Raw genomic sequence first — 24,047 nt, 5'->3', positions numbered from 1 at the left:
TTGTTAGCTATTATATCTTCTTTGTTAATTATGTCCTTTTCTTTTCTTCTTCTTCTTCTTCTTCTTTTTTTTAACAGAGTGGACAGTGAGAGAGAGAGACAGAGAGAAAGGTCTTCCTTTTTGCCGTTGGTTCACCCTCCAATGGCTGCCGCGGCCGGTGCACTGCGGCCGGCGCATCATGCTGATCCGAAGCCAGGAGCCAGGTGCTTCTCCTGGTCTCCCATGGGGTGCAGGGCCCAAGCACTTGGGCCATCCTCCACTGCCTTCCCGGGCCATAGCAGAGAGCTGGCCTGGAAGAGGGGCAACTGGGACAGAATCTGGTGCCCCGACCGGGACTAGAACCTGGTGTGCCGGCGCCGCAAGGCGGAGGATTAACCTATTGAGCCGCGGCGCCAGCCACCTTTTCTTCTTTATTAACAGTCTGTGTTCTACTTTTTTGGAAGATATCTTAATTATTACCTTCTGGATTTCTGTTGAATTTTACAAATTGTGTGCTCCTATTTTTAAATTGTAAATCTTTTATTTTACAAAAAGTTATATATAATGTATATTTATGTAGATTAAAGAACTCGTTTAAATTCTGAGTTTTTATTTGCCTTTGGTAATGAAGGTGTTTCTTGAGGATCATACTATTTTGTCTGTCCTTTCATGTTTAAGAGAGAGGTGCTAGAGAGTGAACGTAAGTGCTATGTGCATAGAAAATCTCAAATGTTAGCCTGTACTGTGTGATAGTAAAATGATGAGCAGGCTTTCTTACTGGGGATATGTGTGCTTTTCTCTTGGACTGTTGATATTTTAAGAAAACTATTTTTTCAATCTTTACCCTTGAGCTGTGTTAATCTAGGTCTTGGACAGAGGAGGTTACTTAGAAGGAGGTTTACCAGTCATAATTAAAGTTCTGTAGTTCTGTGGCTTTGAGTTTTTTTTTTTTTTTTTAAGATTATTTATTTATTTATTTAAGAGGCAGGGTTATAGAGATAGATTTTCCATCTGCTGGATCACTCCCCAAATGGCTGGCACAGCTGAAGTTGGGCTAATCATAAGCCAGAGCTTCTTCGAAGTCTCCCACATAGGTGGCAGGGGCCCAAGGATTTGGATCATCATCTGCTGCTTTTCCAGGCACATTAGCAGGGATCTGTATAGGAAGCGGAGCAACTAGGACTTGAATTGGCACCCGTATGGGATACCAACATCACTGGTGGCGGCTTTACCTGCTGCTCCACCAAGCCTGCCCTGGCTCTCAGTTTTGTTTTGTTTTGTTTTTTTTTTTTTTGACAGGCAGAGTGGACAGTAGAGGGAGACAGAGAGAAAGGTCTTCCTTTTTGCCGTTGGTTCACCCTCCAATGGCCGCCGTGGCTGGCGTGCTGTGGCCAGCGCACCGCGCTGATCCGATGGCAGGAGCCAGGTGCTTCTCCTGGTCTCCCATGGGGTGCAGGGCCCAAGCACTTGCGCCATCCTCCACTGCACTCCCTGGCCACAGCAGAGAGCTGGCCTGGAAGAGGGGCAACCGGGACAGAATCTAGCGCCCCAACCGGGACTAGAACCCGGTGTGCCGGCGCCGCAAGGAGGAGGATTAGCCTAGTGAGCCGCAGCGCCGGCTGGCTCTCAGTTTTTTAATCATGCTGTTTGCTTTGGTATCTGGTATTCCATTTTACATGCAGAATAAACTTTTTTGAGTGAAGTAAGAATAAAATCCTGGATCTCTTGGATAGGAATCTGCAGATTTTAGTTGTACCTTTCATTTAATCCTCCTATTTTTATTCCATATGATTCATCTATGCCTTTGGAGACAGCTGTGTTTTGTTTTTATTTTTATTTTTTTAAGATTTTATTTATATACTTGAGTGCATCCCAAATAGTGTCTTATACACTGTGCCAAACACTCGCCTCTGTTTTTGTCTTTGAAGATTAGTTTCCTAGCCAGCTACCAAGTAGTTTTATGCCCATTTCTAATAATTTTTAAAAACGTGTATTTTATTTTTGCCCTGTTTTAAAAAATATCCAAGCTTTATTTATTTATTTATTTTTAATGATTTATTTCATTTATTTGAAAGAGTTACAGAGAGAGAGAGATCTTCCATCCGCTGGTTCACTCCCCAGTTGGTCGCAGCGGCTGGAGCTGCACTGATCAGGAGCCAGGAGCTTCTTTCAGGTCTCCCACGTGGGTGCAGGGGCCCAAGGACTTGGGCCATCTTCTACTACTATCCTAGGCCATAGCAGAGAGCTGAACTGGAAGAGGAGCAGCTGGGACTAGAACTGGCGCCCATATGGGATGCAGGTGCTTCAGGCCAGGGCTTTAACCCATTGCACCACAGTACCGGCCCCTCAAGCTCCTTTAATTCATCTTACTCTTCCCACTTGATAATAATGAACATTCTTAGTTCAGATTCAATTGTTGTTGCTTTTTTTTTTTTTTTTTTTTTAGCTTCCACGCATAAAAGAGAACGGGTTATATATCTTTCTATATTTAGCTCATTTCACTCAACATGAAGACCTCTAGTTCTAGCCATTTTGCTGCAAATGATAGGTTTTCATTCTTTTTGATTTATAGCTGAATAATATTCCTGTGTGTGTGTCACATTCTCTTCATTCATCTGATAATAGATACCTTGATTGATTGTATACATTTCCTAACAATTTAAGAAAAGTAAATTTGGCTTTCTTAATCTAAATCTGGCTCCAAGGTCTTTTTTCTGAGAATTCAGGGTCTCTCCCTGCTTTTTAAATTTTCTTTTCATTTTATGTCAGAGAGGCAGATAGATCTTATATCTACTGGTTCAGTTCACAAATGCAACAACTAGGGCCTGAAGCCAGGAGTCCAGAAATAAATCCTGTTTTCCCACATGTGTGTCAAGGACCTAATCACTGGAGCCGTCACCTGCTACCTCCCAGGGTTCACAGTAGCAGGAAGCTGGATTTGGAGCAGAGCAGCCAGGACTTGTACCAGTCACTCAGTTACAGGATGCAGGCATCCATGCAGTGAGTTAAGCACTGTACCAAATGCTGGTCCCCTAGATTCGATTTCTTAGGAAAGACACTGACTTTTTTTTTTTTTTTTTTTTTAGAATTTATTTTATTTATTTGAGAGACAGAGTTACAAAGAGAGGTAGAGACAGAGAGAGAGCGGCCTTCCATCCTCTGGTTCACTCCCCAGATGGCCACAACAGCCGGAGCTTCACTGATCCCAAGTTAGGAGCTAGGAGCTTCTTCTGGGTCTCCGACATGGGTGCCGGAGCCCATATGGGCTTTAACCTGCTGCGCCACAGTGTTGGCACCAAGACACTGAAGTTTGTGACTTCTCACTTGGAAGCTGACTTTTATGAACATTAAAGCTGCTAATCGGAAGAACTAGGAACAATATATTCACTTTCTTGTAGAATTTGTGATGTCACAGAATTTTAAAGCTGTATGAGGTCTTAATAACCCTTTCAATTTTTTTAAAAAGATTTATTTATTTGAAAGGTAGAGTGACAGAGTTAAGGGGGATAGGGTTTTTTGTCATTATTGGTTTGTTTAAAGATTTACTCATTTATTTTTTAAAGATTTATTTATTTATTCGAAAGTCAGAGTTACACAGAGAAGGAAAGGCAGAGAGACAGAGAGGTCTTCCATCCGCTGTTTCACTCCCCGATTGGCCGCAGTGGTTGGAGTTGCACCGATCCGAAGCCAGGATCCAGGAGTTTGTTCCTGGTTTCCCACGTGGGTGCAGGGGCCCAAGGACTTGGGCCATCTTCTGCTGCTTTCCCAGGCCATAGCAGAGAGGTGGATTGGAAGTGGAGCATACAGGACTTGAACCGGTACCCATATGGGATGCCTGCGCTGCTGGCAGCAGCTTTACCTGCTCTGCCACAGCGCTGGCCCCTTATTTATTTATTTGAAATTGAGAATTACAGAGAAACAGGGAGAGACGGTTCGCCCTCCAGATGGTCTCAAAGGCCAGCACTGGGCCAGGACAAAGCCAGGACTTTCTGCCACGTGTCCCACATGAGTGGCAAGGGCCCAAACACTTGGCCATCCTCTACTACTTTTTCTAGGCCATTAGTAGGGAGCTGGATTGGAACTGGAGCAGCTGGGACATGAACTGGCACCCATATGGGATACTGGCATCACAGGTGGTGTCTCTTACAGATAGGCCACAACACCAGCCCCATGACTCTTTGATTTTACAACTGAGAAAACAGATGTGATGTATCAGTTATTGATTACTGTGTAACAAATTGTTCCAAAAGTAGTATCTTAAAAACAGCATGTATTATTACTTAGATTTCAGTTGGTCAGGAATTTTGGGAGTGGTTTAGCTGGTTGTGTCTGGGTTCTGGCTCAAGTTTCCAATGAAGTTTCAGTGAAGATGTTGGCCAGGTTGCAGTCATCTAAAGGCTTCTGTTGGACTGGATGATCTGCTTCCAAACTGGCTCCCTCTCCTTGGTTGTCAAGTTAGTACTGGATAGTTGGAGTAGGAAGGCCTCAGTTCTCTGTTGGCTGCTTGAGTGTTGTTACAGTATGATAGCTGGCTTCCCCCAGAATGAGTGATCCAAAGAGAGCCAGGCAGAAATGGTAGTCTTTCTTTGGTGGAAAAAACTTAACAACATTATAACAGTCAATAGCATTCTTTAATAACTTTCCATGGATTTTCCTTTGTGACAATGTTTTTTGTGATCTCAGATGTCACAGGTTGTCATTTCCACCATATTCTATTTATTAGAAGCAGGTTCCATTCACTAACAAGGGGAGGAAAGGAAGACTTCAGTTTTTAAATGAAGAATATCCAAGCATTTGTGGTCATACTTCAAATTTAGTACACCTACGGAAATTATTTCCATATGGTCGAACGGGAAATTGGTGATCTATTTTGTCTTACAGTATAAATGTTTTGATTTGTTTTAATAATACTAGTTACAAATTATAAGTAATGGTTACATAACTGTCATCCATCATTGGCTATAAATATTATTAAAACCAGGTATTAATTTGTGTATTATTTATTGATTGATTCACTAGACTCATTTATCCATGATGCCTCATGTGTTATACTACTAATTGGAAATATCTAAAATTTTTGTGAAATAATGTTTGTTTGTTTGTTTGTTTGTTTTTTAAGATTTATTTTATTTGAAAGGCAGAGTTGTGGGACGGGGCGGAAATCTTCCATAAAATGCCTGCAATAGCCGGCGCGCTGTGGCTTAACAGGCTAATCATCCGCCTTGCGGCACCGGCACACCGGGTTCTAGTCCCGGTTGGGGCGCCGGATTCTATCCTGGTTGCCCCTCTTCCAGGCCAGCTCTCTGCTATGCCCCCTGAAGGCAGTGGAGGATGGCCCAAGTGCTTGGGCCCTGCACCCCATGGGAGACCAGGAGAAGTACCTGGCTCCTGGCTTCGGATCAGCGAGATGCGCCGGCCGCAGCGGCCATTGGAGGGTGAACCAATGGCAAAAAGGAAGACCTTTCTCTCTGTCTCTCTCTCTCTCACTATCCACTCTGCTTGTCAAAAAAAAAAAAAAAAAAAAAAAAAAAAATGCCTGCAATAGCAGGAGCTAGGCCAGGAGCCAGGAGCTTCATTGGGATCGCGCACCTAGGAGCAGGGTTCCAGGGGCTTGGGCCATCCTCCACTCCTTTCCCAGACATATTAGGGAGCTGGATTGGAAGTGAAGCAGCTGGGAATTGAACTAGTGCCCACTTGGGATGGCAGCATTGCAGGTGGCAGTTTAACTTACGCTACAACACCGTCTGCAATATTTTTTTATCATTTAGTTTTATCTTTCACTAAATCAGAAGACTGTATTTGTGTATATTTGGCGTCCTCAAATACTTTTGATTTGTCAGTAGGGTTGGTACATCTCGCTCCCAGGTAGCCATCAAGCAAATTATTAATTTTAAAATGTAGCCATTTTATTAATAAATAAAGCACTTGCATTAAATAAATAGCTTCCCTATTAAGGGAATTTATTACAGTCAGTTTCCTAATACTTACAATACATTGAGTACTCAGCACTGGAGAAGCAAGGAAATATGCTGTGATTTTTTGTTCTCAAATAGTTACTTGTGTAGGAGAACAGACAAATATATTACACTGAGAACAGTAGCTGTAAACCTAACATGGTGGTGACCTAACTCTAACTAAAGTTTTAATTGTTGGTATGATGCTGTCTTTTTTAAGTTACTATGGTGTTACCCCAGTGGAACAGGGGAAATTGAAGCTTACAAACAAAAAGATTTTAATGTTTGCTTACTTGTTGTTTTATATTAAAAATTGTAATTGTTGTCTCTGTAGGAAGTTTTTTATTTATTGAATTTTTTTTCTCTTATAGGCAATGTCTATGCTGCTTCAAGGAATATAAGCATTTGGAGATTTTTAACCAAGTAGTGTGTGCACTTATTAACTTAGTGATTGCCCAAGTTCAAGTGCTCCGGGACCAGCTTTGTAAACACTGTACTATTAACATAGATTCCACGTGGCAAGATGAGAGTAATCAAGCAGAAGAACCACTGAATATAGATAGAGAGTGTAATGAAGGAAGTACAGACAGACAAAAATCAATAGAAAAAAAATCGAACTCTACAAGAATTTGTAATCTGGCTGAGGAGGAATCTTCAAAGAGTTCTGATCCTTTTAGTTTATGGAATACAGATGAGAAGGAAAAACTCTTACTATGTGTAGCAAAAATTTTTCAAATTCAGTTTCCCTTATATACTGCTTACAAGCATAATACTCATCCTACTATAGAGGTATGTAAAACATAGGTATTCTGAATGTTTGGAAATGCCGGTTTATAGTTTGGCAGTTTTGCTCACTTAGGAATGAATGTGAAGATAGTTACCATTGATGAGAAAAATCTGTAAAAATCACTCTTAGCAAGGTTATTTTTTAAGCCTTATTTATTTGAAAGAGTTACAGAGAAAGGTAGAGCCAGAGAGAGAGGTCTTCCATTCTGCTGGTTCACTCCCCAAATGACCACAATGGCCATAGCTGAGCTGATCTGAAGCCAGGAACCAGGAGCTTTTTCCAGGTCTCCCACGCGGGTGCAGGGGCCCAAGGACTTGGGCCATCTTCTACTGCTTTCCCAGGCCACAACAGAGAGCTGGATCAGAAGTGGAGCTGCCAGGACTTAAGACTGGTGCCCATATGGGATGCCTGCGCTGCAGGCTGGCACTTTAACCTGCTATGTCACAGCGCCAGCACCTGTTAGCATAGTTATTCTGTTTTTTCTCTAGAACACTTCAGCAGCGGTTTGTATTGAAAATTTAGTCAGCATAGTTCTGTTAAGGGAAGATTTTTAAATTGAACTCAAACTGTTAGTGATGTGAACATTTTGTTAATGTAGGTCTGTGCTTTGTTTATTGTGGCTGTATCATAAATTAGTGTCAAGAAAAAAGAAACAGATTGAATTTTAAATTTCATTCTTAGAAACATAAGTTTCAGACTATCATTTCCCTTCATCAGGAAAGAAGGGTAAAACATTTAATGGGTAGTTTATAGAAAAAATTTAATTTTTTTGCAAGGAATAGAGACAATGCACGCACTGTTGTCTGCTGTTTAATTCCTCAAGGCTTGGAGCAGCCTTGAGTGAGATAAACTGAAGTCAGAACCTAAGTACTTAAGTTGTTATTGCTACATTCCAGGGTGAATATTAGCAGGAACCTGGATTTGGGAGCAGTACAGAAGTCGAACCTAGGCACCCCGATATGGGATGTGGATGTTCTAAGCAGCATCATAACCACTGAGCTAAATAACTGTCTCTAGTAAATTTAAATAATAGTGTTTTCTTTTGTTAGTTAAAATACTTGAATCTACTAATAATATTTTTACAAGTGTTCCCAGCAGTATAGTAACCTACCTTACTTAAATAATATGTTCTGTTTGTAGAAAGAAGTGATTTGGATAGCTTTATGGTAACTTATTATTATTATTATTTTTTTGCAATTCAATTATTTTGATTATTAATTTTTCTTTTTGAAGGACTTATTGAGTTAACAGTTGCTACAGAATTTTCACAGTTGCCTCAGTGGGTGTGTTGTGTAGTGTGTTTGTTAGTTTTGCCTGGACTCAATTGTGTAGCTGCATTTCTTTGAGAGTTGGAAGCGTGGGAAGGCCCATGTCTCAGGTGTGTGTCTAGCATTTGATGCTGGCTGACTTGTTGGGCTCTCTACATGGCTCTTTATTCTCTAGTACATGGCAGTTGTAGCATAGGTCATAGTAGAGAGCTGGATTGGAAGTGGGGCATCCGGGACTGAAACCGGCACCCATATGGGATGCTGGCACTGCAGGTGGTGTCTTTACCTGCTATGCCACAGCACCGGCCTTCCCTCTCTGTTTTTTTTTTGACAGGCAGAGTTAGAGAGAGAGAGAGAGAAAGGTCTTCCTTTTCCATTGGTTCACCCCCCAAGTGGCAGCTGCAGCCGGCGCACTGTGCCAATCCGAAGCTAGGAGCCAGGTGCTTCCTCCTGGTCTCCCATGCAGGTGCAGGGCCCAAGCACTTGGGCCATCCTCCACTGCCTTCCCGGGCCACAGCAGAGAGCTGGACTGGAAGAGGAGCAACCGGGACAGATTCCAGCACCCCAACCGGGACTAGAACCCGGGGTGCCGGCGCCGCAGGTGGAGGATTAGCCTAGTGAGCCGCGGTTTTGGCCCCCTCTCTGTTTTTATAACTCTGCTTTTCAAGTAAAAAAATACATCTTTTTAAATTAGTATTTGAAAGATACTGGAAACAGCTTGATAGAGGCCTAAATATGGGAAACTACATAAAGAAATAAGTTTAAAGATTTTTCAATGATACAACTAAGCAACGTGACATTTGCCAGTTTGTTCCTAAAATCAGCTTGCCTACCAGTAGATTTTTTGGGTGATTTTATTTTCCTGTTGCTTTTTCAAAAATATTATTTTTTTTAAGGATTTATTTTATTTATTTGAAAGAGTTACACAGAGAGGTAGAGGTAGAGAAACATGTCTTCCATTGGCTGGTTCACTCCCCAAGTGGCCACAACGGCCAGAGCTGAGCTGATGTGAAGTCTGGAGCCAAGAGCTTCTTTTTTTCTCCTACTTGGGCGCAGGGGCCCAAGGAATTGGGCCATCTTGTACTGCTTTCTCGGGCCATAGCAGAGAGCTGGATTGGAAGAGGAACAGCCAGGACTGGAACCTGCACCCATATCGGATGCTGGCATTTCATGCCAGGGCTTTAACCCACTGCCCCATAGCGACATTTCCAAAAAATCTTATTCTTTAAATATAGGCATGGTTACACTCCCCTCTGCTTTCTGCTTTTTTGCTTCACTATTACTATTCTTGAAGATTGTTCAGTATGGCTATTTGGTTAAAAGAAATGGTTTCATGAGGTCTTTGATATAAAATTCTAATGAAAAACTCACATAGATAAAAGGAGGAATCTCCTGTACAAAATTCTGTGTCTCGTTAGTGTTCTGTTTGTAATCTGTTTCTCAGAATTCTAATTAATTTCTTTTTTCTTTTTCTAAAGATTTATTTATTTGTTTGAAAGGCAGAGTTAGAGAGGTGTAGGGAGAGAGAGAGAGCTCAATCTTCCATCTGCTGGTGCACTCCCCAGATGGCCACAGTGGCTCGGGCTAGGCCAGGCTGAAGCCAGGAGCTTCTTCTGGGTGATCCCACTTTTCTTGGGGAAGATAATTTATGTGTTCTCTCCGTTGTGCTGTTGTGCTGTTCTTTCCTGATAAAACCTTTAATTTTGATTTTTAATTATTATGAGGTATAACTTGGCCAAAACAATGTTAGACAGAAAAGAGAAAAAAGTTGTATTAGTGTAACTTTGAAAACATAAAACCCTTTATGTTATAGAAGAGGAAAAATCCTTCAATCCAGGACTCTAATTGCTTCTTGATCATGATGAACTAATTCTTTGTTATAAAGAATAAGATGGGGCTGGCGCCGCGGCTCAATAGGCTAATTCTGCACCTTGTGGTGCTGGCACACCGGGTTCTAGTCCCGGTCTGGGCGCCAGATTCTGTCCTGGTTGCCCCTCTTCCAGGCCAGCTCTCTGCTGTGGCCCGGGAAGACAGTGGAGGATGGCCCAAGTGCTTGGGCCCTGCACCCCATGGGAGACCAGGAGAAGCACCTGGCTCCTGCCTTCAGATCAGCACAATGCGCCGGCTGCAGCGGCCACTGGAGGGTGAACCAACGGCAAAAAGGAAGACCTTTCTGTCTCTCTCTCTCTCTCTCTCTCTCTCTCTTTCTCTCTCACTGTCTACTCTGCCTGTGGGGGGGGGGGGGGGAGAATAAGATGGGAACTTGGGGTCCCTTCTTCACCTCCCTTTTTCCTCTCTTTTTCCAATCTTCCCTCCCAACATTGATAATGAATAATTAAGAATAAATAGTACTAATTCAGGATAAAATTGAGGGACTAGTTGCATTTTTAAATATTTAGTTATTTATTTGAAAGGGAGAGTCACAGAAAAAGGGAGTGAGACAGAGAAGAGAAGAGAGGGCTTACATTTGCTGATTCACTCTCCAAATGGCCAAAATAGCCAGGACTGTGCCAGGCAGAAGCCAGGCATTTTTTCTGCATCTCCCACATGGATGCAGGGGTCCAGGCATGAAGACCATCTTCCATTGCTTTCCTATTAGCATTAACAGGAAACTGGATAGGAAGTGGAGCAACCGGGTCTCAAACTGGTACCCATATGGGATCTGGCAGCCTAACTCGATATACCACTACACCAGCCACTGTTTGCTCTTTTCAAGTAACAGTCATATTTCTAAAAGTAGAGTGGTATCATCTTTTTAAATTTTTTCTTTTTTATGATTTATTTTATTTATTTGAAAGAGTTATAGAGAGAGGTAGAGAGAGAGAGTTCTTCAATCCACTGATACACTCCCCAAATGGCTGCAACTGCCGGAGCTGAGCCGATCCAAAGCCAGGAACCAAGAGCTTCTTCCGGGGTTCCCATGTAGTTGCAGGGTTCCAGGCACTTGGGCCATCCTCTGCTGCTTTCCCAGGCACATTAGCAGGGAGCTGGATTGGAAGTGGAGTAGCTGGGACTCGAATGGGATATGTGGAATGCTGGTGCTGCAGGCCAGGGCGTAACCCATTGCACCACAGTGGCATTTTTATTTTCATTTTTGTTTTTTAAAAGATTTTATTTATTTGAGAGGCAGAGCCACAGACAGTGAGATGGAGAAAAAGAAAGGTCTTCCATCCACTGGTTCACTCCCCAAATGGCTGCAATGGCTGGAGCTGAGCCGATCAGGAGCCAGGAGCTTCCTCTGTGCCTGCCATGCAGATGAAGTTTTCCAAGTGTTTAGGGCATTTTCTACTGCTTTCCCAGGCCATAGCAGAGAGCCGGATTGGAAGTGGAATAGCCGGGACCAGAGTCAGTGCCCATATGGGATGTTGTTCCTGCAGGCGGAGGACTAACCCACTAATTCCACTGCTGACCCCTTTATTTTCATTTTTATTTGAAAGTGAGAGAGAAAGATCTGGCTCACTCCCAGATACCTGCAGTAGCCAGGTGGGGCTAGGCTGAAGCCAGGAGCCCTGAACTGAATCCAGGTCTCCTACTTGGGTGACAGGGACCCAAGTATTTGAGCCATCATCTGCTGCCTTCCCAGGGTGCATGTTAGCAAGAAGCTGGATAGGAAGTGGAGTAACTAGGACACATAGGGGATGTGGTTGTCCCAGGAGGTGACTTAACTGCTATGCCGCATGCCTACCGCATTATCTTATTTTCTAAATGTGAAGTTTTATAACAACAAAGTAAATCCTCTTTAAAGTTACTGCCAAGTCTCTCAGAGCCTTTTTGAGGGGTTACATAAACTTATAGCTTTTGAAAGAACAATATTGTTGTTTGTTTTGTCCCTAATGTTCCCTACATATCTGTGTTAACTCTATATAGTACTAAAATTGGGATGATAATACTACTTTAGGATAGTATATTCATGTATCAGAATAGGAATGTGAACTGGCAACACCCATCTCTCTTAAGATTTTTTATTTGAAAGACAGAAGGAGAGCGAGAAAGATCTTCCATTTGCTGGTTCGCTTCCCGAATGGCCGCATTGGCCAGGACTGGGGTTGGACCAGGCTGAAGCCAGGAGCTACTTCTGGGTCTCCCATGTAGGTGCAGGGGCCCAAGCACTTGGGCCATCTCTGCTGCTTTCCCAGGTGCATTAGCAGGGAACTGGGTCAGAAGTGGAGCAGCCAGGATTCTAACTGGTGCCCAAATGCGATGCTGGCACTGTAGGCGGCAGCATCACCACTTGTACCACAGTGCGTCCCCAACATGTTTCTCTGAGTATTGAAACTATTTACCAATTCCTTGAGTAACGTGTTGTGTATGAGGATAGAAATCTAGCATCTGTTAGTCACTAGAAATTTCTGATATTCCTGTATAACAGACCTAGTCCACAAATCTATATTTAGCAATTTTTTGAAAGGTTTATTTATTTTATTTGAAAGGCAGAGTTAGAGAGAAGGGGAGACAGAGAGGTCTCCCATCTGCTGGTTCACTCCCCAAATGGCTGCAACAGCTGGAGCTGGGCCAGACTGAAGCCAGGAGCTTCTTCTGGGTCTCCTACGTAGATGCAGGGCACCAAATACTTGTGCCATCCTTTGCTACTTTCCCAGGTGCATTAGCAGGGAGCTGGATTGGAAGAGGAGCAAAGGCAGGAATCAAACCAGGACCCATATGGGCTGCTGGCACTGCAGGTGGTAGCCTATCCTATTAAGCCACAGTGCTAGCCCCTTTGTTTAACAGTCTTATAGGAGTTCTTAAATTTTATGCTTTTTGAAGACAATGAAGCTTCTTAAAAAAACCTGAAACTTTAGTTGTGGCTCCTGTAAGAGAGGCTTGAACGAAGATTTAGGGAAATTAAATTTATATTTGGTGAATGTTTTGGTTTTTCTAAGGACTTTATTTTGGAATGTTCTGAGAGTTTAGTGTGGTTCCTTTTAGTCAGATTTTGAAATATTTCAGTAGTTTAAACTTTACGTAAGATACGTAATGGCTGTGAATGAATCTGTTTCTTTGGCAGCTCTTTTACGTGAAAGTAGCTTTCTGATTATGAAAGCAACATTTTTAGTGTGATAAATAAAAACAGATAATCTACAGACTATAGATATTCAAAGCTTTAAATTTCTCCTTTTTTGTCTTTTCCTTGGAAAAACATTGTTGCTAGTTTAGTTCAGATACTTGCACATGTTAAAGAAATTGTGAACATTAGATCATTATGATCATTAATTATTCTGGTTTTTTTTTTTTTTATTTGACAGATAGAATTAGTGAGAGAGAGAAAGAGAGAAAGGTCTTCATTCTGTTGGTTCACCCCCTAAATGGCCGCTAAGGCTGGTGCTGTGCCGATCCGAAGCCAGGAGCCAGGTGTTTCCTCTTGGTCTCCCATGCGGGAGCAGGGCCCAAGCACTTGGGCCATCCTCCACTGCCTTCCTGGGCCACAGCAGAGAGCTGGACTGGAAGAGGAGCAGCCGGCACTATAACCTGGCGCCCATATGGGATGCTGGCGCCAGAGGCAGAGGATTAGCCAAGTGAGCTACGGCACTGGCCCTATTAATTCTGTTTTTTAACAAAGTATAATGCAGTGTGATACTTTATTATCTTCTTTGCTTTTTCACATGAACCTATTTATGCTTTAATGGCTTTTCAAAGTACAACCTGTAGACTTTACAAATTACGTAATAACTTGTATATTGAATTTTAGTGGTGGAGCCACCACCACATAGTGATTTTAGAATATTTATATTGTTGGGGTTGGTACTGTGGCGTAGAGAGTAAAGCCTCCACCATATGGGTGCCTGTTTGAGTCCGGGTGCTCCATTCTTGGTCTAGCTCTCTGGTATGGCCTGGGAAAGTAGACTGTGCCCCACATTGGAAACCTGGAAGAAGCTCCTGGCTCTTAGCTTCTAATCGGCTTCGCTCCGGCCAATGCAGCCATTTGGGGAGTGAACCAGGAAGACCTCTCTCTTTCTCTTCTGCCTTTACCTTTCTGTAACTCTGCCTTTCTTACTTTTTTTTTTTTTTTTAAGATTTTATTTATTTGAGATGTAGATTTACAGATAGTGAGAGGAAGAGACAGAGAGAAAGGTCTTCCCTCTGTCGGTTCACTCCCCAAATGTCTGCAACGGCCGGAGCTGTGCTAATCCGAAGCTGGGAGCTTCCCAGTTCCTATGCAGGTTCAGGGGCCCAAGCACTTAGGCCATCTTCCACTGCTTTCCCAGGCCACAGCAGAGAGCCGGATTGGAAGAGGAGCAGTTGGGACTAGGACTGGCACCCATATGGGATGCCATTGCTGCAGGCGGAGGATTAACCTACTGCGTCATGGTACCAATCTCTGTAACTCTGCCTTTCAAGTTAAATAAAATAAAATAAAATCTTTAATAAAGAAAAAAAAGAATATTTTCCCCAAAAGATCTCTCATGCTAATCTACTTTTTTTTTTTTTTTTTTTTAAAGATTATTTATTTGAACGGTAGAATTAGAGAGTGAGCAAGAGACAGAGATGTCTCCTATCCACTGGCTCAGTTCCCAAGTAGCTGCAATGGCCAGGACTGGGCCAGGCCAAACTCAAGAGCCTGCTACTACATCCTGGACTTCATTGTGGTGGCAGGAGCCAAGCACCTGTGCTGTCTTCTGCTACTTTCCCAGGCATATTAGCAAGGAGAGCCATGAGTGCAACAGGTGTTCATGTGGGATGCTGTTGTTGCAGGTGGTTGCTTACTCCATTACACCAGAACTCACCTATCCCTCATTTCTCCTTAATGTCTTTTTTTTTTATTTCAAAGATTTATTTTATTTGAAAGGCAGAGCTATAGAGAGACCGATCATCTATCTACTGGTTTACTCCTCAGGTAGCCTCCATGGCCAGGGCTGAGCTAGGGGCCTCTTCTGGGTTTCCCACATGGGTGCAAGGGCCCAAGGACTTGGGCCATTCTCTGCTGCTTTCCCAGGTACATAAGTAGGGAGCTGGATTGGAAGTGGAGCAACCAGGACTTGAACTGGCTTCCATATACTGGTATCACAGGTGGTGGCTTAGCCTATTACAGCACAGCGCTGGCCCCTCATCTTAGTCTACAAGACTCTGGATGATTCTGCCACCATTTATATAACCTGTGATGAATGTCAGTTGTTTCTAATTTTGGAGTGTTATAGTTTCACTGAACATCATTACACATACAGTTCCAACACTTCTCTGGTTATTTCATTAGGATTAAATGGAATTTACATTTCAAATGTTGATATATTTTGCCAAATTGCCTTCCAAAAAGATCATAGCAGTTTGTACCTTTACCGGCAATGGATGAGTATGCTTCAGGTTGTTTTAATCTTGAATGTAGAATGCTTGAATATACCTATATAGGAATTGAAGAATGTCATTTTAAAACCACTTACTTAGGCTACAATGCATTTTTATAAGGATTACCCTATGGATGGTGCTGTGGCATAGCAGGTCAAGGTGCCGTCTGTACTGCTTGTATCCCATATGGATGCGGGTTTGAATCCTGGCTGCTCTACTTCTGTTCCAGTTCCCTGCTGATGTGCCTAGGAAAGCTGCGAAAGATGATCCGAGTACTTGGGTTCCTGTACTCACATGGGAGACCTGGATGAAGCTCCAGGCTGCTGGTTTGGCCTGGTCCAGCCCTTGTCGTTGCAGCCATTTGGGGAGTGAACCAGCAGATCGAAGCTCTCTGTCTGTCCCTCTTTCTCTGTAACTTTTGATTTTCAGGTAAATAAAGAAATCTTTAAAGAAAAAAAATTACCTTGCTCTTTAAGGGAAGGTTAAAATAGCTTTTAAGAAGACAAAATGTGTGGACAGGTATAGCCTTGGAATGTTACTGACATGTCATGATGAGAAGCAATTGGAAAATCTGTTATCATTTTATGAAAAATAGTCTTTTAGGAAATTTGTCATTTGGTAGTTGTAACCTTATTTTGTTTATTTTTTATTAGGATATATCAACTCAAGAAAGTAACATACTAGGGGCATTCTGTGATATGAATGTAAGTTATTTTTTTCATTCTAAGGTTCATGGAAAACTTTGCTTTTAGTTCATATATTCTTGGGTTTATTTTAATGTATGATCAGTGTCTTTATTGCTAATTAAACAAAAATTATCCCTAGTGTTTTAAAATAATATATCTTGTTTATTTTCTCAGGATGTAGAAGTACCATTGCATTTGCTTCGTTACGTTTGTTTGTTTTGTGGAAAAAATGGCCTTTCTCTCATGAAGGATTGCTTTGAATATGGAACTCCTGAAACTTTGCCATTTCTTATAGCACATGCATTTATTACAGTTGTGTCTAATGTAAGTATTATTTTAAATCTTGGTAGCAGTTTCTAGCATACAGTAGCGTGAATTTTAAGTCCTTTTAAAAAAGTGGGATTTTGAATGATTAACATACACAATGACTGGTTGGTTTTCTACATTATATTTGGAAGATTTATTTCTTTGAGAGACAAGAAAGAGACTTCTTGTCCGCTAGGAAATAAGTCCACGTCTCTTACATAGGTGGCAGAGAGCCAACCACTTGAGCCATGAGCTGTGTGTTCCTTGGTACATAAACAGGAAGCTGGAATCAGGAACAGAGTCAGAACTTGAACTCAGGCATTTTGAGTTGGGAAGGTGACATCCCAAATGGTGTCTTAGCTGCTAGAGCAGTTGCCTGCCTCTAGAATTTTTTTTTTTTTTTTTTTTTTTTTACAGGCAGAGTGGATAGTGAGAGAGAGAGACAGAGAAAGGTCTTCCTTTTTGCCATTGGTTCACCCTCCATGGCCGCTGCGTTTCGTGCTGATCCGAAGCCAGGAGCCAGGTGCATCTCCTGGTCTCCCATGTGGGTGCAGGGCCCAAGCACTTGGGCCATCCTCCACTGCCTTCCTGGGCCATAGCAGAGAGCTGGCCTGGAAGAGGGGCAACCGGGATAGAATCCGATGCCCCAACTGGGACTAGAACCCAGTGTGTTGGCGCCGCAAGGCGGAGGATTAGCCTGTTAAGCCACGGTGCTGGCCTGCCTCTGGATTTTATTTTGAAAAAGATCTTTGTAATAAAATTAGTGGTTTTATATTTTCTATCTAAAGTGTCAACACAAAAAACTTTCATGTTAATTTTTAACTTTCCTTGTCTACAAGTTTTTTTCTGGGAGAATGATGATATTTAACCTAGGGTACTAGAGGTACTAGATCAGTGTGTCTATATTTCAAGCAAACATGTACAGTGATGTACAATGTACAAGATGTAAAAAAAAAAAAAAAACATTTCTTTTTGCCTTTATAAAAAGTCAGTTCTTGGGCTGGTGTTGTGGCACAGCAGGTTAATCCACTGCCTGTGGTGGCTGATGCTGGCATCCCATAGGAGTTTCACTCCCAGCTGCTTTACTTCCTATCCTGTTCCCTGCTATTCATCTTCGGAAGGCAATGGAAGATGGAACAAGTGCTTGGGCTCTTGCCAGCCATATGGAAGGCCTGAATGGAGTTCCTGGTTCTGTTGGAAGCCATTTGGGGAGTAAACCAGTGAATAGAAGATTTGTCTGTCTGTCTATCTCTCTATCACTGTGTCTTTCTCTTTCTTTCCTTTTTTAAAAAAAAATACATTTATTTGAAAGGTAGAGTTACAGAGAGGCAGGGAGAGAGAGGGGTCTTCCATCTGCTGGTTCACTCCCCAAATGACTGCAGCAGCTGGAGCTGGGCTGATCTGAAGCCAGGATCCAGGATCTTCTTCTGGGTCTCCTATGCAGGTGCAGGGGTCCAAGGACTTGGCCACTTGGCCATTCTCTACTGCTTTTCCAGGCCTAGAGAGCTGGATTGGAAGTGGAGCAGCAGGGACTCAAACCAGCGCCCATAAGGGATTCCAGCACTACAGGTGGCTGCTTTATTCACTATGCCACAGTGCTGGCTCTTATCACTGTGCCTTTCAAATAAATATTTTTTAAAAACTCAGTTCCTTTATATTTTGTGATTGTCAGTACTCTGAAGCATGGTAATTATGAAGGAAATGATAAGTAATTTTTACTACCTGTATATTAAAATTTAGCCTTTACTGACTATTCAGATAATCATTCAGAAAACTGGTATAGCAAAGGTTAAATGTAACTTTGCAAAATTCTGAGTTCTTGTATAATTATTTAAGTTAAGTGTATAGTAAGATGGATAACATCAACTATTTTGTTGCATTGTTTCTAGTGACACACTTTGCAGTGCACTGGAAAGAGCACTGGCATTACACAAAATTTGAGTATTTAGACCTTCATAGTTTACATATTTGAAAGGATTTGTATCAAGGTCATTTTTATTTTTAAAATTCCATGCTTTCTGATTGGTTGAAAAAATTATTATACAGTGCAGTGTAGCATGTAGTAGTCAAGGTTTTTTGATTCACGATTATATTTGAAACCTAACTCTAAACCTAAATGTTGTCCACACAAGGGGAATGATGGATGCTAACTACTTTGGAGGATTGTTGTGAAGTTTAAAATTAGATGAGAGATTTAAGACTAGTATTGTAGTGCTTGATAAATAGTAAGCACTTAGTAATTGGTATATGTTGCTCATTTTAGCTATTAAGTATTTAACTCATTTTGTTTTGATTTAACTTATTTATTTGAGAAGAAACTGTTCAGTTTCACTCCTGGGGGAAAAGTAAAATTCATACTTTAGAGTTAGCTAAAATGCTTTGTTGATATTTCACTTAGACACTGTGTGATTTTGAAGAAGGCTTATAATTCTAGCCAGCGCCGCGGCTCAATAGGCTAATCCTCCACCTTGCGGCGCTGGCACACCATGTTCTAGTCCTGGTCGGGGCACCGGATTCTGTCCCAGTTGCCCCTCTTCCAGGCCAGCTCTCTGCTGTGGCCAGGGAGTTCAGTGGAAGATGGCCCAAGTGCTTGGGCCCTGCACCCGCATGGGAGACCAGGAGAAGCACCTGGCTCCTGCCTTTGGATCAGCGCAGTGCACCGGCTGCAGCACGCCGGCCGCGGCGGCCATTGGAGGGTGAACCAACGGTAAAAGGAAGACCTTTCTCTCTCTCTCTCTCTCTCTCTCTCTCTCTCTCTCTCACTGTCCATTCTGCCTGTCTAAAAAAAAAAAAAAAAAAAGAAGAAGAAGAAGAATAAGAAGAAGGCTTATAATTCTGTATAGTGTGTGGAATGGTATTGTGGTGCAGTGGATTAAGCTGCCACTGGAAATGCTGGCATTCCTTATCAGAGAGAGAGTTTGCATGGTGGCTGCTTCACTATCTAGGTCTCTGCTAATGTGCCTGGAAAGGCAAAAGAAGATGGCCCAAATACTTGGACCATACATGTGAACACTCAGATGGAGCTCCTGGCTTTGGCCTGGCTGAGCCCTGACTGTCACACCCATTTAGGGAGTGAAGCAGCTGATGGAAGATCACTTTCTATCTTCTCTGTAACTACCTTTCAAATAAATTTTTTTATTTAGTGAGTAGGAGGGATCAAGATTCATTTTCTTCACCATATATGGATATCTATTTTGCTAACGTTGTTGAACATAAATACAGTAACTTTGTTATACCGTGGTGTTTTGTTTTTTTTTTTTTTTTTTTAAATTAATGGGTATCTTTGTGTGCCTGTGTCTGAGCTCTCTAGCCTGGTCTGTTATCCTGTTGGCTTAATCTTGTACTGTTCCAATACCATCTTAACTTCCAGAGCTTTGAAGAAGTTGTGCTATCTAGTAAGAAAAGAGGAACTTCCTTGCTATTTTTCCTGTATTTTTGATTTTCGTTTTTTATCTTAACTGCAAAGCTTCCATTCCCAGTTTCTCTCCCCAGATTGCCACAACAGCATGTGCTGGGGCTAGGTGAAGCCAGGAGCCAGGAGTCTAATAGGGATCTGCCACTGGGTGGCAGGAACCAAGTACTTGAGCCATTACCTGCTACCTCCCAGAGTGTGAATTAGCCAGAGGCCTGAATCAGAACTGAAGCCAAAACTGTAACTCAGATACTATAATATGGGATATGAGTGTCCCAAGTAGCATTTTAAACTGCTGCGCCAAATGCTCATCTCTCCATGCTATTTTTTCTTGAGGGTTTTGTCTCTTGTACCTTTGTGCTTGGAATCAGCTTCTAAAGTTCACATAAGAGTTGCTTGGGTTACACTGAACCTGTGCATCAATTTAGGAAAACTCATTTTTACATTATTTATTCTTCTATAAGTTTGACAAATGTTAACTGATTTGCTTGTTGTTTGATTTCTGTTACCATTATCTTTATTTTAATGTATAAGTATTGTATATTTCTTTTGTATCCTAGGTATATGATGTTTTTTAATGGTATTGTAGAGTATGTTTTTCACTACTTTCCAAGCAGCTGTCTTGCTAAACTTATTAATTGCAAAAAGTTTAACTTAAAATTATTTTAGATTTTCTCTTTTTTCACTTGGGATGTATACATACATTTCTAGAAGTTAGTAAAAAAATACAACTAAAATAAATAGTTTATTTTGTTGCAAATTTTTTTTTTAAGATTTATTTATTTGAAAGAGTTACGCAGAGAGAAAGAGAGGGAGGTCTTCCATCCACTGGTTCACTCCCCAGTTGGCAGGAACGGCCGGAGCTGCGCTGTGCCAATCTGAAGCTAGGAGCCGGGAGCTTCTTCTGGGTCTACCATATGGGTGCAGGGTCCCAAGCACTTGAGCCACCTTCCATTGCTTTCTCAGGCAACAGCAGAGAGCTGGATTAGAAGTAGAGCAGCCGGGACTTGAACCAACGCCCATATGGGATGCAGGTACTGCAGGCGGTGGCTTTACCTGCTATGCCACAGCGCCGGCCCTGCAAATTTTTCTTTTCATGGAAAATGCATATTAAAAAAACCAGGCTAAGTTTCAGTTTTTAAAAGATTTATTTATGTAACAGCCAGAGAGAGAGAGAATCAAGATCAAGATCTTCCATCTGTTGATTCATTCCCAAAATGAATGAAATAGTTGGGAAAGAGCTGGGCCGGGACAAAGCCAAGAACTCTTGTCTGTAGTACTTGGACCATCTGCTTCTGCCTTCCCAGGTGCATAAGTGGAAAGTAGGATCAGAAGTGGAATAGCTGAGTCTGGTGCTGTGGTGTAGTGGATTGAGCTACTACCTGCAGTGCTGGCATCCCATATGAGTGCCGGTTCTAGTCCTAGCTGCTGCACTTCTGATCTAGCTCCTTGCTAATGTGCCTGGGAATGCAGTGGAAGATGGCCCAAATCCTTGGGCCCCTGCACCCATGTGGGAGACCTGGAAGAAGCTCCTGGTACCCGACTTTCGATAGGCTCAGCTCCGGCCGTTGCAGACATTTGGGGAGTGAACCAGCGGATGGAAGATCTCTGACTCTGCTTCTCTCTAACTCTGCCTTTCAAATAAATAGATAAATCTTCTAAAAAAATGTTAAAATTATTTTTTTTAAAAATAGTGGAGTAGCCAGCACAGTTGTCTACTCTTCAAAATTGTTTCTGAACAGAAATAAACTCATACTGATTTAATTAAATTTTTCCTTGAGCAGTTTGAAATATTTGTGTATATGTGTGTATCTATTTGTTTTGTGTTTTCAAGCAGCAGTCTTGATAAATTCATTAACTGCAACAAGTTTAACTGAAAGTTATTTTGGATTTTTTTCTTTTCTTTTTTTAAATAAGGAGGTTCACTGGATTGCTCTTGTTTTTTCTATCTCTCTCTAAATTTCAAAGATTTATTTATTTGAAAATCAGAGATAGAGAAGGGGAGAGAGAGAGAGATCTTCCATTTACTAATTCACTACCCAAATGTATGCAATGGCTGCAGCTGGAGCTAGGCCAGGCCAAAGCCCCAGGAAGCCAGGAGCTTCTTCTGGATCTCCCATATGGGTGCAGGGGCCCACACACTTGGAAATGGAACAGCCTGGACTCGAACCAACACCCATAGGGGATGCCAGCACTGCAGGCAAAGCCTTAACTCTTTTTTCTACAGTCATACTAACTCACTGTGATACCAGTTTTAATTCTGCTGTTATAGTTCTATGACTTTTGTTTAAATTTCTTGTCTTACTGTCTAGGACCTTCAGTTCAATTGAAATTAGTCTTGTTTTTATAGTTTAAAAAGGAAAAGTTGTAACATTTCACCATTAATATAGCAGTTGCTATAGGATTTTTATAGGTATCTTTTATTCAGTTACAGTAATGCCATACATTGTGTATTCCCATGTTTGTTTTGTATCAATTTACTAAGTCAGGGCTTAATGTGAGAGTTTGGTGATTTGGTTATAGGATTTTTATTCTCATGACATTTAGACTACTGTTGATGAGAGTTAAACTAATATAATGAAAGTACATTAGATCTTGAACTAGGTTCTCTTTTATAAAAGATTCTATCTTATCTATCTATCTATCTATCTATTTATTTATGAGAGGTAGGGGGAGGGAAACACCGAGAGAAAAGTCCTCCATCTGCTGGTTCACTCCCCAAATGGCCACAATTGCTGGAGCTGAGCCTATCCAAAGCCAGGAGCCAAGAGCTTCTTCCAGGTCTCCCATGTGGGTACAGGGGCCCAAGGACTTGGGCCATCGCCCATTGCTCTCCCAGGCCACAGCAGTGAGTTAGCTGGATCAGAAGAAGACCAGCCAGGATTATAGGTGGCACCCATATGTAATGCCAGCATTGTAGGTGGAGGAATAACCCACTGTGCCACAATGCCAGCCCCTAGAACTAGGTTCTAATATTGTGTAGACAAAAGGAAGGAGATTTATTGTAACTATTGGTATAACTCACGTGAAGGATACTTAACAATAAGCTTATTTTGAGAAATAGTTGCTGATATTGTTATCACTGTGTGATTATAAATATTTGTATTAGTTGGATATTGAGGTGATTAGAAGCCAAGGATGAGATGGTTTATTAAAAACTAAGAGTTTGTGGGCCAGCGCCCTGGCTCAACAGGCTAATCTTCCGCCTTGCAGCGCCGGCACACTGGGTTCTAGTCCCGGTCGGGGTGCCGGATTCTGTCCCGGTTGCCCCTCTTCCAGGCCAGCTCTCTGCTATGGCCCGGGAGTGCAGTGGAGGATGGCGCAAGTGCTTGGGCCCTGCACCTGCATGGGAGACCAGGAGAAGCACCTGGCTCCTGCCTGCGGATCAGCGTGGTGCAGCGGCCATTGGAGGGTGAACCAACGGCAAAAAGGAAGACCTTTCTCTCTCTCTCTCTCTCTCTCTCTCACTATCCACTCTGCCTGTCAAAAATTAAAAAAACAAACAAAAACCCACACAACTAAGAGTTTGTTTAAAAAAAAACTTAGTCTTGATTTTGGTGTTGGTGTCATCTAGTTAGAAGATATTACTTGGGTGACAAGTGTTACATTGCCTTGAGTGCAGCACCACTTGCAGTACCTACATCCTATTGGAGCGCCTGGGTTCAAGTCCTGTCTCCATTTCTAATCTGATTTCTTGGTAATGCACATCCTGAGAGACAGCAGATTTGGGTTCTTGCTACCCATATAGGACACCTGGATTGAGTTCTAGGGTTTGGACTTCAGCCTGGCTCAGCCGTGGCTATTGTGGGCATTCGGGGAATGAACCAGGAGATTAAAGTTCTCTCTGTTGCTGAATGTTTCAAGTAAATAAATATTTTTTAAGTAAAAGGCTATCACTGGGATAGACTTTTTTGCTGTTTGGTGAGAAACTACTGCTAAGTCTTGAGTTTGATTTTGCATGTATTTGTACATAGGTTAAAACCTGATCCACATGTAATCCCTGTATTATTTATCTGTTTCAAAATTGATAATAAAATCTACATTGTTTAAAGTAGCAAAATACTAGATATTCATTATACATTAATGTCATCTTTATTTTTTTTTATAGATTAGAATATGGCTCCATATCCCTGCTGTCATGCAGCACATTATACCTTTTAGAACTTATGTTATCCGGTAAGTATAAAATCTCTTTTCTGCCAGTTTCAATGTATTTGAACAGTTTTATGAGAGAGTTACATTGTTTAAAGTTCTCTTACAGTCACATCCTTTAGGGAAAATTTCAGTTAACAGTTTCAAGGGTGGTATTTTTAATGTACCTGTGGAGCTTTATATTTAATGTTTGCTTTTTAGAATTTTATTTTAAATACATTAAAA

The 24,047-nt window shown here is 41.8% G+C and overlaps 1 protein-coding gene across 3 annotated transcripts in view; it reads left to right on the top strand.

Annotated features, from left to right (window-relative positions):
* USP34 (ubiquitin specific peptidase 34) overlaps positions 1 to 24,047 on the top strand; it is a 235,373-nt gene that overhangs the window by 38,314 nt on the left and 173,012 nt on the right. For all 3 annotated transcript variants that reach the window (XM_062209502.1, XM_062209503.1, XM_062209501.1), the window contains exons 3-6: positions 6,305 to 6,722; positions 15,920 to 15,970; positions 16,127 to 16,276; positions 23,779 to 23,846. In XM_062209502.1, the coding sequence (XP_062065486.1) occupies positions 6,305 to 6,722; positions 15,920 to 15,970; positions 16,127 to 16,276; positions 23,779 to 23,846 (687 nt within the window). The remainder of the gene's footprint in view (positions 1 to 6,304; positions 6,723 to 15,919; positions 15,971 to 16,126; positions 16,277 to 23,778; positions 23,847 to 24,047) is intronic.

This window comes from Lepus europaeus, chromosome 13, assembly GCF_033115175.1.
Source record: "Lepus europaeus isolate LE1 chromosome 13, mLepTim1.pri, whole genome shotgun sequence".
NCBI classification, from domain to species: Eukaryota; Metazoa; Chordata; class Mammalia; order Lagomorpha; family Leporidae; genus Lepus; species Lepus europaeus.
The sequence above is the reverse complement of the archived record's forward strand: the minus strand, read 5'-3'. Positions and strand labels throughout refer to the sequence as shown.